The sequence below is a fragment of the Terrapene carolina genome, unplaced genomic scaffold (assembly GCF_002925995.2).
Source record: "Terrapene carolina triunguis isolate 2854851 unplaced genomic scaffold, T_m_triunguis-2.0 Scaffold66, whole genome shotgun sequence".
Taxonomy (NCBI): domain Eukaryota; kingdom Metazoa; phylum Chordata; order Testudines; family Emydidae; genus Terrapene; species Terrapene triunguis.
The window spans coordinates 88858799-88871610 of NW_020664417.1; the positions used below are offsets into that span (position 1 = coordinate 88858799).

At 38.2% G+C, this 12812-nt stretch overlaps 1 protein-coding gene across 4 annotated transcripts in view; it reads right to left on the reverse strand.

Moving 5' to 3' along the window:
* Positions 1-360: 360 nt before the first annotated feature.
* MAEA (macrophage erythroblast attacher) overlaps positions 361-12812 on the reverse strand; it is a 111117-nt gene continuing 98665 nt past the window's right edge. For all 4 annotated transcript variants that reach the window (XM_026648088.2, XM_026648087.2, XM_026648090.2 and 1 more), the window contains 4 exons: positions 11351-11459; positions 2949-3082; positions 1993-2188; positions 361-1585 (listed from right to left, as the gene is read on the reverse strand). In XM_026648088.2, the coding sequence (XP_026503873.2) occupies positions 1490-1585; positions 1993-2188; positions 2949-3082; positions 11351-11459 (535 nt within the window). In that variant the 3' untranslated portion in view covers positions 361-1489. The remainder of the gene's footprint in view (positions 1586-1992; positions 2189-2948; positions 3083-11350; positions 11460-12812) is intronic.

Below are 12812 nucleotides of genomic sequence, written 5' to 3' on the forward strand. Positions count from 1 at the left end.
GAAGGAGGTTCTGTTCAGAAGTGATTAAGGAACTATTGTGTTGATATATCCTCCAAAACCATTTTAACAGACCACCAGAATATCAGATAACCCTATTCGAGGAAATGCTGAATGGTGTTTGGATAAGGCTGTGAACTGTAGTACTTTATCATATACAGAGTGATAATTTTAAACTAATGATGGTGATCTGGTCAGGTTGCTCAGTTTTAGAAGCTTGAAGAAAATTGTTACGACCAAAGATTTTCCTTAATTTTTTCCCACAAGATGGCTGCTAAAGAAGGAGAACTTCCATTTTCAGAGATGTCCTTATATAACAGGAAAGAAACTTGTTTGCATTATAAATACAAAGCAGCTTTCGAATTTTGTATCATTAAGAAATGGAAAACAATTTTTATTAACAGGTTTTACATGTACAATCTTTTATTAGCTAATCAACATCAACATGCAAAAATAAGCGCTAAATACAAACCTCTACAATATGGTTTTGTTTAAACTACAATGGTTTATTCTCTTGAAAAGTCATAAGGGTGTGTTCTGTAGTAATTAAAACTGAACTATTAGTTTCAGTAATTAATACTATTTAGACCCTAAAATTATGTAATCATCCTGCAAGGCATCTTCCAAAACTTCGCCCAACACTTAAGGATACCAGCTGATTTTCATGTGAGTACATTCTCAAAGCAAGAAATAAGGCAGTAGCACTAATGATTTGATATTGAACCCTATGCACATAACTAAATACTTGAGAAGGACTTTAACACTATGGTAAACTGGAAAAAGAACATCCAAACAAGCAGTGTATTTTGCCTGAAATGTTCTCCGTTCCTCTTGATATTTATGTAACCTCCTTAAAATATTTGGGTTTGGGGAAAAAAAGATTTCATACTCCTTCAAACCAGTCTCTCATTGATCCTCCAGTGAAGCCAGTCATGTGTCAATGACATCAGTATCTTCCCATGGAACTAATTACAACGACCCAATTCAGGATTATTACTTCACAAGAGGATCAGAAAAGAAGGCAAAGAGCAGCTTAAAGGAGAAAACACTTGTATTAACTGAAATCTTCAATAATTAACAAAAGGGCCTTGGACAATTGAGAAAAACGGAGGGAAGAAAAACGGATTTAGTTTCAAATCTATTGTAACGTTTCCCCCAGTGCAAATGTCCATCTTTAAAGAAAATTCTCCTTTGAAAGATGAAAGTATTTTTGAGATGAGTCCAATTTTTTACCTTATGTTACAAAACGCTAACAATCAAAATTTGTTTGTTTTTTCTAAGTACAAACTTAAGTCATATTTCCTCTCTTTTTAAGAGTGTGTACTGTTGCTCATTGATCTTTGGTCGCAAGAAACAATAATGCCACCGACAGGTCTGATCCCCAAGGTGGCAGATTTTGCTTCTTTGCCACACATAAGGCCCCCTTCTCCAGGGCATGCCAATAAATCCTGTGTCAAAATTCCAGCGGCACTTCATCATGTATTTTATGGACCTACATGATATAGACTTTCTCAGCTTGTGAGAAGTTGAAGACTTCTTTGGTTCTTGGGCAAATTACTTTGTCATCTTGACGAATAGAAAGCAAGGACTGAAAAAAGAACCATGAAAAGAGTGATCAGATTTTGAACAGTGAACATAACTAGTCAATACATTAATTTTCAACAGTTAGAGAACAAAATGTATGTTGTTTGTAGTAGCTACTTGGTAAAGATTTCACAAAAACCTTGCTCAGTAACTTTTCGTGTTTAAGATTTAAAGATTCATCCCAACCCCATTTGGTTTCACATTTAAATTCATATTTAATAATTTGCTGATCAAATATTAAAAATAAAGTCTCTTAAAACAATGTTGTGAGAATCAATAGTTCACCCCATCCTTTAAACATACAAGATGCCTCAAGTTTGCCTTCCGACAAATTCAAGAGCTCTCATATGCTACAGGAAGTACACCCACCTGCAGCTCAGACTTCCAGGAGTCCCTACATGAAACACTTACATTGTATCCATACACATATCCATTTGGCAACATCATGGGAGGATTATTTTCATTCATTACATCCCCTGAAATCTTGCAGACTAGTCGGGAGTTGGCACAATGTGCCATAGGCAGAGGCTGAGCCAGCTTGTTCAGAGATTTGCTACACACAGGGCAGTCTGGGTTTTTTGAACTGCCATCCTCTTTATAACACTGTCTGTATAACAGCAAGTCAAAGAACAATAGTCATCAAATGAGTCAAGAGTTAATTTGTTATGGCACAGAGTGAAAATGGCTGATAACTTCTCTGCTGTACAGGTGAGGTACATATTCTTATGCAATTTATAGAACTTCAGTGACCCATGAGTTTCTTTGTTTCAACTTCACAAGCACATAAAGGGTAGCTGATTTTGTACATTTCAAAACAAACAAAAAAAACAATCAAGAGCGAGCAGCAAGTGTTTGGCACTTAGTAGGGGTAGAGCTTCTGATGTGGGAGAGGGATCTGCAAGAATCTTGTCTATTTTGAGTATGAACGCCATGGTCAGAATTCCCATTTTAAACGTTCTGCGGGAGTGCCTGATTAAGAAATTCAAAGATTTAGCACACTTCCTTGTATATTCACATACAATGCACTAGGGTAAAGAGTATTTTATGATAATAAAAGGAACTCTTTTTACATTCTAATTCTAATCAACATCCACCGCAAATGTATTATTCCTAGGTCAAACCACCAGACCGCAGTATACATTGTATGTAGTATCTATTGTATTTAGGAGTTTTTTTTGCGCATTTTGTTTTTAATTGCCTCCATTTGTTTTTACTAACGTTTTTGTTTTAGCAGAGATATTCCCATTTATACTCACATTTTACAAATGAAAAGTGAAAGTATTCAAATTTCATATATACTCAAAGAGTTTGTCTACAAGGCAATTTTTTTTATGCTTTTCACGTTGATATTCTGCATTAAAGGATACGGTGTTTTTATAGCTGAAAGGCCTGCCTGGAGTGTTATAGTAAAAACAGAATTGTTCCCCAGCTGATGTAGTCTGTAATTATCATATCTAAACTGCTGAATCAGCATTCTCCATCGTGCAGGGTCCAAGAGATCCTGGTAGAAAAAACACAGCGGTAAGTATTTTCAATATAGTTCTTGCAGAAAACTGTTTCAAAGTAGCAAATTACATATCACACTCCCATGACTGAAATTAACATAAAATAAAGAGATAGCACCTTATAACACTGGTGTATTAGGAAAAAGTAAAAATGTTTTACAAAAAAAGTCTCAGTTTTAAAACACGCTTTCCACTTTATACATATAAATACAGTTGTATAAATATGACACCTTGGCTCAAAGAAAATGCTATAGTTTATATGGAACACACAATAGAATCAATTTATAGAAAAGGTTTAAGAAAATGATTGTTCTCGAAGATGCTTTGTATTTGCACACATAGTATATAAACTCGGCCTGGCCCCCACCAAAACCAATGATCTTTGGGTGGTTCTAGATATTTTTGACTCCTTTTCTATTAAAGGAGATTATACAAACCCATGAGTTTTTGTAGGCTCTTTAATGCCTGCTACCGTTGTTAGTATTTAATTTTCTGGAATGTTGGCCCATTTATGAAAAAATTAATGCTCTGGAATGTCCATTTTAAAGCCACTGAGCAAATGTCTGTTGAAAAGGCATGAACTTTTCCATTTTAAGTCAGGCTAACCCTGCTGATTTTTGTTTGCAAGACAGGACTACATGGATGGTAATAAACAGTTTAATTCAGGCCATACAGCTCAGTCTTTTTTTAAGCATTAAAATTCAACAGAAAAGATGTTTAGTTTCAGAGAAAAGCCTTTGTTAATTTGAAAGCTTAGCATAATTTTGGTTTAGAGAAAATGTATGGTATGAGTTTGTTTCTGTTAAAGAATCCCCCCCCCCCGCCTCCTTACAAGTACATTGTAACCCTGTGGAGTACATTTAAAACAAACAAAACAAACAAAAAAGAATGGTAATTACAAAGTAGTTCATTTTCATGAAAATAAGATAGGCACGTTACACTTCGTAACTGGAGTTCTTTGAGATGTGTGGTCCCTATCTGTATTCAGCTGTGGGTACGCATGTGCTCCATGTGCCTGAGACCAAACAATTCTAGCAAATAGTGTCTGTTGGTGTGAGCCCTTGCTCTCCTCAAGCTCCATTCTGAGGGTATATAAAGGAGCAGTGAGGACCGATGCCTCTCCATTTCTTCCTCTTACTGCAAATCAGAGATGATCTGAAGTAGAGGGGAGGGAGGGCAGGTAGTGGAATACAGATAAGGCCCACGCATCCTGAAGAACCCCAGTTACAAAGGTTAAGGGCTGGTCTACGCTGGGGGGTGGGGGGGAAATCGATCCAAGATATGCAACTTCAGCTACGCGAATAGCGTAGCTGAAGTCGAAGTACCTTGGATCGAATTACCTGGGGTCCACACGGCGCGGGATCGACGGCCGCGACTACCCCGTCGACTGCGCTACCGCCGCTCGCTCTGGTGGAGTTCCGGAGTCGACGGTGAGCGCGTTTGGGGATCGATATATTGCGTCTTAACGAGACGCGATATATTGATCCCGGATAAATTGATTGCTACCCGCCGATACGGCGGGTAGTGAAGACGTACCCTAAGTAACTTCACTTTCTTCTTTGAATGCTGGTCCTTGTGTGTGTTCCACTGTGAGTGAATGACAAGCATTACCCAGCAGAGGAGGTGCAAGGATACAGGCGGTACAGAATCACAGAAATGCAGGGCTGGAAGAAACCTCAAGAGGTCAAGTCCAGGCCCCTGTGCTGAGACATGACCAAGTAAACCTAGACCATCCCTTTCAGGTGTTTGTCCAACTTCTTCTTAAACCTCCAATGAGAGGATTCCGCACTTGGAAGTCTGTTCCAGAGTTTAACTACCTTTGTAGTTAGAAATTTTTCCCTCATATCTAACCTTAATCTCCCCGGCTCAGATTAAGCACATTATTTCTTGTCCTGCCTTCAGTGGACATGGCTGCTTGTAGAACCACTGTCCTAAAGGATGCCAGTGGAGGAGGCTTGGTCCAAGGCATGATGCCTCATGAATGTGTGGATGAAAATCTACGCTGCTGCCTTGCAAATATCAAGCAGATGTACTTCTGGAAGTGATGTTACTGAGGCTGCCTGTGCTCTTGTAGAGAGAGCCTGTACTCTCTGTGGGGGAGGAAGGTGTGGCAGCTGATAAAATAGGATATAGCCAGGGATCCACTTGGATATCCTCTGGGAGGAAACAGCTTGTCATCTGGCTTGTTCTGCTATGGCAACAAACAGTCTAGGTGACTTTCTGATCTATTTTATTCTCTGAAAGTAAAATGCCAATTTCCCTCACATTGCCCAGTGCTGTGTCTTAGTTGGTGCCATGGTCGGTGTTTGATGACGATGCAGCGAATGGTATTGAAGGAGCTTTCATCCTATATGCCCTCGGATTACGCCCACACGGCTTAGGAGGATTTAAGTCCTTGTGTCCCATGTGCGAAGACTTGCCCGACTTGAATGAGGTTGGGAATGGATCCCTTCTCTTAGTAAATCTAGGAGGGGATCTGTTTTTATGATTAGCAGAGTGCCCCTTACTCTCATGAGAAGGCCCAGACAAATGGTCCTTCACTCTAGTTATTTCCACTCCTGAGTCAGACACGAAGCTAAGAGGTGCACTTCTATGTGTCTCAGACTGACGTACAGGGAGGTCTATCCAGCCTGGAGCCTCATGGTGCGTTCCATTAGGTGCTTCTGAAGCCAGAGTTTTCCTGCCTGCCATGTTTAACTGGGAAAGAAGTGTCAGATACCACACTTAGCGGAGATATAAGTTTCTCTGAGGCAGTACTGGTGATCATCACTGGCTGAAAATATGCAGGGGCAGGAGACACAAACATTATGCCCAGGCTTCAAGAAAAGTCCTATGCCGGATTTCCCAAATAACTAATTATTAACCAGACTTACAAAAAACTATAAAAACTTTGACAATTTTTTCATGCAAATATTTCAAAGTGTCAATTCTGGACACTGGAGATTCCAAGCCAGGCCATACAGCAGTAAGAAGGAACTAGAGAGGTGTTGGTCCACACCACCCCTTGGACCCTTGGCACAGAGCACAAGGAAAGCAAGTGCACAGGTGCAGACCAAGGGACACTCCTTGCTAGAATTCTCCATTCTCCAGTGCATGAAGTGCATGTGTACCCATAGGAGAATACACATCATGACCAGCATTTGCAGAACTGTACATTACTCACAAAAATAAAGTTTATTTTGTACTCCAAGATTCTGGCTAGACAAGTTCTGCAGCAAAATGAAAACATATTGCTTATTAGTTTCTCTCCACGAGTTTATATATGTCACACAAAGCTAATGAGTTCATCTTCTATGGCCTTTTTTTAAACACACCTTCCCTCTCTTTGTATGTGTAATCAAAGTTGTTGTCACATGAAGTCTCTTCTACAGTGGTCACATTTTAGAAATAAACTAAGCACACAGAATATCACACCTGTATACACTACACATCATTTAGAAATGAAGAAATTTGGTATCAATGGAAATGGAATGTAGAAATAAACCACTATAAGGTAACTAGCTAGAAGACACTGCTACTAGATAGTTTATTGCTTAAGCAATAGATTGTGACTCCCTCACCATTTTAATAGTTCACAAAAAACTTCTCACTAAAGATTTTTAGCTCCATTACCAGGAGAAAAGGCAAAAAAAGATTTGTCCCCAACTTTATTAAATGGTCTCTGAACAAGTTTTGCTATATGCAACTTGAAGGATATGTAATGACAATAATCGCTGGGCAACAATGCTTACATATCAAAAACTGCTTCCTTTGTATTATAGCCAGCTAATGTAAAGTTAATCTTTCTACAGTTTTTCTGCCAAGAACAGAGACTCAGGATGATACTGGAAGCAAATGAAATACACAGTACTCTGCCAAATAATTTAGTAGACTTGATAATCAACTGCAATTTAGTTTGGGCATCAACTTGTAGATCTCCCTTGAAATTGGGAAAGCTATGGAAGGTACAGTTTGCTGCCAAAGTAAGGACAAGGAAGGAGGGCAGATAGAGGCTGGCCCTTTACTCATGTTGTACCCAGATATCCTTTTGTAGTGCTTGAATACAGAATTCCACAGCTAAACTAGAAGATGCTCTTGGGAGTCCTTTAGCCCAGTGATAAAATTCTGCCATCTTATTGCAGGAATGGTTGGGCTGAGTTCTCTACTTCTGATAACTTTATCACCTCTGGAAATTCCTAAAATCATCTCTCCAAGAGATTACTTGTTTCTGGGGCTCATACATATACCTCTGAAGAGTTTAAAAAAAAAAAAAGTTGCTTTTGGAAGGTGCGTGAGATTGTGTTGGGCATTCAATATTTTTAAAAATCCTTATTTCTGTACCAAATTGATGACTGAGTTACAAAGCAACAGAGGGAGATTTTCAAAAACTCAGTGGGAGCCTAACTTCTCTTTGTGCCTTTGAAAATCTCCCCTGCATATATTTAGGCAGGAAGATCAAATATTTCCAGCAAACTGCATGCCCAGTGATTTTGCCCTCTTCCTTGGTTATTGCTAAGAGAAAACATTTTTGTTTAAATAGCTTTCCCCAGTTCCTCCTTCTCTGAGAGTACGTGAACCCTGGTACATGGCTTATTACTGGTTAAAAAGGGGGAAATTATTCTTTTTACCCCTTGTTAACATAGTCAACAATTCACTGGTGAAGACTTGAGACTTCTGATATGTTGTTACTAGGAGGCTGTGAAGCTTTTCTGTGGTTGGCAGTGTCACCTCTAAATAATGTCTGAAACAGTTTCCAAAGCAATCTGCTACTTATGGAAAACATAAGTAATATATAAAAATAGTCTCCTACCCCTCTCCCCAATTTGATGTCACTTGCCCCACTTTATATTTAATGATTGATATACATTTTGATAGTGGATTCAGTAAGGGTCCACAGATTTTCTAGATTCTTTAAATATCCTTTATAGTCTGCATCAATGTGACTATAATCTAGAAAAGCATTTTAAGATGTCAAAGAGGCTAAAGAAAAAAGTCCTACTGAGTTAAAAGATGATCTGAATATTATTTCTTGGATACAAGTCAAATTCCAAAGATGTTTAATCAGGATTAATTCTAGGCACTTATAAAGTCAACAACAATGAAAAACCATCAAAAGAGGTCCCAGTGTAGGGAGCAGCCACTGAGATCTATACCAAAAGCCAAAAAACAACCCAACATTCTTGTCAATATCTTGGTGGGGCAGCTGCCCCACACAGATAGAGGGAGGGTTAAAACAGCCCTCAGGGATGTTGCGCAAAACCCAACCAATGAGAGGAGGGCTTGTAGAGAGCCAATCAGGAGAAGGTTTGTTGGAACAGCCAATCAGGGCCAGGGAGGGCCATATAAGAAGGGTTGCTCAACAGAGCAGAGGCAGTCTCTCCCTGGAGTGCAAGGGAAAAGGACTGATTACCTTAGAGGAGAATCCTGGTTAGAGCAGTGCTGGGCAGGGTCAGGGGAGCAACAGGGAGCTCCAGTCTCAGGACTGCCAGACTGAGGCCCCTGATACAAAGGGCCAGGAAGGGGCTAGGGTTACCTGGAAGTGGCCCAAGGAAACAGGCAGCAGGAGTTGGAGGAGCAGCAGCACATGGCCACTGGCTATGGGGTCCCTGAGTCGGGGCCCGGAGTAGCGGGTGGGCCTGCCCCCCCCCCACACCTTTTCCCCCCACATGCCACAGGGAGGATGGCCAGTATTCAGACTGCAGTTTACCCCTTGAGATGAGGGGCTAGACTGAAGGCTGCAGTAGGCCACAGTGACAAGTTGATAGACTACAGACAGCTGGTTCCCCCGGAAGGGGAGAGAAAGCAGAGTGGAGTACAGCCTCAGGGCTGTGCCCAGAAGAGGACGCCGCGGTCCGGGGAGCCATGCAGGTCTTCGAGGTGGAGCAGAAGTGATGGCGGTGAGACACCACTAGAGGAAGGTGCATCAACAACCAAGAGTTAAATCCCAGCATGGCCAGCAGGAGGCGCCGACGTGGTGATTCCCGCCCCGTCACAACTTTATGTAGATTTTTATATAAAAATAATCCTTGAAGTAGTATTTGTTCAGTACAATCTGCCTGAACAAACACTTAGTTCTAAGAGCATCTCTTACATAAATCAGGAATGTAGGCACCGGTTAGAGTCAGTGTGGACAAAAGCAGATTTAAATTTTTTTGGATTTTTATTTAAACAGCTTTTAAAAAATAAATCTATTTAAAATTAAATTTGAAATAATGACAACCTATGTTAAAGCCCTAAACATAGTATTATTTGTACTGAATTTAAATAATAATTATAATAAGCACTACATGGTTGCTGCCAAGTTTCAAAGAAAGTCAAACAACTGAACTGGTATAATCACTGGCTAAGCACCTGGAACCAGAGTTTGTTAAAGTACTAAACCAACTTTTGACAGCAGTAGCCTCTTCTGCAGTTGCAGAGAGTATTTTCACCAGTTCAGTTTATTCAACCAGTTCAAGTCAGTCACTAATTCACTCGAAGTTGAGAAACTAGGAGTTGAATTTCAGTTTCCATCCAAATGCAGCTCAACTCAAATTACAAGTAAAAAGTGAATTTAGTACATAAGAAATGTCATTCACCATTTTCTAATTAAAAATGTAAAACTTAAGCGTGTATGTTAATCTATATAATTGCTTAAATATGTATAGATATTGTCTATCCTCCTGGTCAGCAAAAAGAAGCACCAAATTTAGTGTAAAGGTTATATTTAGTTGCAAATCAATGTGTTTTAACGGTCACCATCCAATGAGTATCAACTTTTCTTTAGAAAAATAAATAAAGTACAAAAGCCAAACAAGATTAAAATTGGTGAGTTAAATCAAGTCAGACACCTAGTTTTAAATCATGGATTTTAATCATTATGTAAATCACTGAGTTAAAACAATCCACTCTGGTGTTAGAGTATTTCTATAATGCCCACAAGATATTAGAAAGCAAGTTGAGATTTGGCTAATAAAGAGGACCTTAGTATGATAGACCTATTTTCCTTTAATATCGATAAGAGCAGCAAGGATATAGAAAACTGATTTCACTGAAAGAGGAAAAAAAAGTTTGATCTATTTAGCATTTAGTTTAGTAGACCTTCCAGAATAGCATGTTAAGAGTCTTAAATCCTTCATCACACTCGGTTTTCAGTATATATCCCTTAGCACTGGAATGTTCTTCCTCAATGAATCATTGGAAGACTTGTAGGATAGTCTAAGTCTTAAAATACTGAAGGCTAAACTAGGGTGAAATTTTGTTATGTGTTGAGTTTCAGTGCATGTCTGCTCTTCCTGACTCTCAATTTATGAAAATAATCATTAACCAGCACATAAAAACCATTTTTATAATTTCCAGAAAAAAGCCTGCACCATAACATTTGCAGTATCTTTTGTTCTGATAGTATAAATATGACCCTATATAAACCATAGTTGTTTCTTTTCTTTTACCATCTCATTCAAATTCTGCATTTCTCCAAACTGAGATTTGCAGCAAAACACAGGCTCCACGAAGGTCTAAACTCTCTGCTTGTTCAGCTAAGCAGAGGTTCATGAAGATGCACATGCATTCTCCTTCTGGTAAATAAAAAGGTCATCTTAAAAAATAACTGTTTTACACTTTCTACCCTGTAGTATGGTTCAAGAGAGACTTTTGGAATATGATCCAATCTATTTTCTCTCAGGCCTTTGAAATTAACAAGGGTTTTTTAAAAATACTGTTACCAACACTTTAAGTTTTATTACTAATTTAATGCATTTATTTCTAACTAAAATATTACTAAGTGTTTTGCTTTGTCTGTTCAGCTAAGATTTATACAAAATGGCCAACAGTTCAGCTATATTCACTTAGCAGGTTTTCCTTTCTGCATGTAAAGGAGATAATCAAACTTCTTTATAAATAGGACTGTAATGTAAAAAGTATTTATGATTTGCAGGAAGTTTGTTGGTCATTGTCAATTCAAATCTGGGTGTGGTTACTACCAGTAATTACTATATCTATACACCTAGTTTTAATACTAGACAAATATTGTGTGTTTAGATACTTCCTGTCATCATCATCTTTCCACCAACAAAGTAATGGATTTAAAAATGCAATTAAGAAAATGAACTTAGTTGGATTGTTTTTTACAAGCAAACATTATTAAAATTAAGGATTATAGTGGATATTTTATAGGATGGATATTAAAGCAGTGAAAATTAAACACACAAGAATATTTCACATACAATTTATCAATACATTGTCCCACTGCTTACCTTGCAATTTTCAACCTATATTATATATATGTATATATATATATAAATTACCTTATAGGGGGAGATATGAGTGTCTGAAGGAAAGGCCAACATTCCCATCACTTGTCGGACCTCATCCAGCTGACTTCCTTCAGCCTGACTGAAATGCTTTCTTGCATGTCTGAAATATCAAATTTAGAACACTTGGATAAATATAAACTCATTTGAATTGATTTCTTATTGTAAGATAAATGCATTTACGTAATCTGTACAAAGGCTCTCCACAAAAAATAAAGAGGGTTTAACTGTAGATTATGCACTCAGTACACAAAATCCAAAAATGACAATGTGCTTAAAGTGCTTGAAAATATATCCCGCAGATTTGAATGCAAGAATGATTTTAATCTCCAAGAATTTATCCCATAACTTTCTAGGCCCCCCATGAATTTATTTCATCGCAGCATGTATTCTATTACAGTAATACTTATCACACATTATAAATATGAGTTATACAAACTCAGGAATTCCTTATATTGCTCTTGATTCTATCAGAGTCTAGATATATGTGTAATGCTTTGTACACACAGTGTGCATGAGAGGAATGAGGGGAGAAAAGTATGAACCAAGCATTTCATGTTATAAATATATATATAAAAAAAAAATTGGTAATACCAGCATGTGGCTTGCTGTGACAAGACCATTACAAAAGCCATCAAGAAAACGAAGCACCCATAACATGAGAGCATTTATTTAGTTTTGAACTACAGTGTCTTCAGGAAAAAAAAATCACTTCCCATGAGGACTATTACAAATCACATGTTAATATATAATACTGTAAAATTAGTAAACCTTCAATAGGAACAGTTATTCTATGCAGACATATGTAAGTAAACATTTTAAATACAGAATGTCATATAGGAGATTAATTATAAACACACACATGCCTAAGTGTTTGAGTATTTGGAGGAGCAAAACAAAGTCTGAGCTACCGTATGCCTAAACAAAATTATGTTTGCAGTGTTGTTGTAGCCCTGTTGGTCTCAGGATAAGAGAGTGAAGCAATATCTTTTATTAGACCAAATTCTCTTGTTGAAAGACAAGTTTTCAAGCTACAAAGAATCATCTTCTACTTTGGGAAAGGTAATCAGAGCATTATCAATTCGGACAAACATTAAATGATGCCCTGCGTGACCAAATTTGTCTTTGGATTATACAATGACCAGATCTGGAAAAAAGTTATTGATTGCATCAGCGCTTACATTCAAGAAGGCTATTTAAGTAGCTATCATCATGGAAACCACATGGAAGAATCCTCTAACAATTTAGTGTGAACCGCAAAGATGACCACCTGAATAGGCAAGACAGAATAATGTAAGGAATTTCCATGCGGTCACTGTGCACAAACTATGTATGCGAGAAGGACTGCGGGGCACACTAGGTCATTTGCAGGAAGTGCAAGGAAGGAAGGTCATGGCAATGCATCCTGTCACACAGTTCAATGATCAGCTAGTAACTGTCCATTCAAGAAGACATC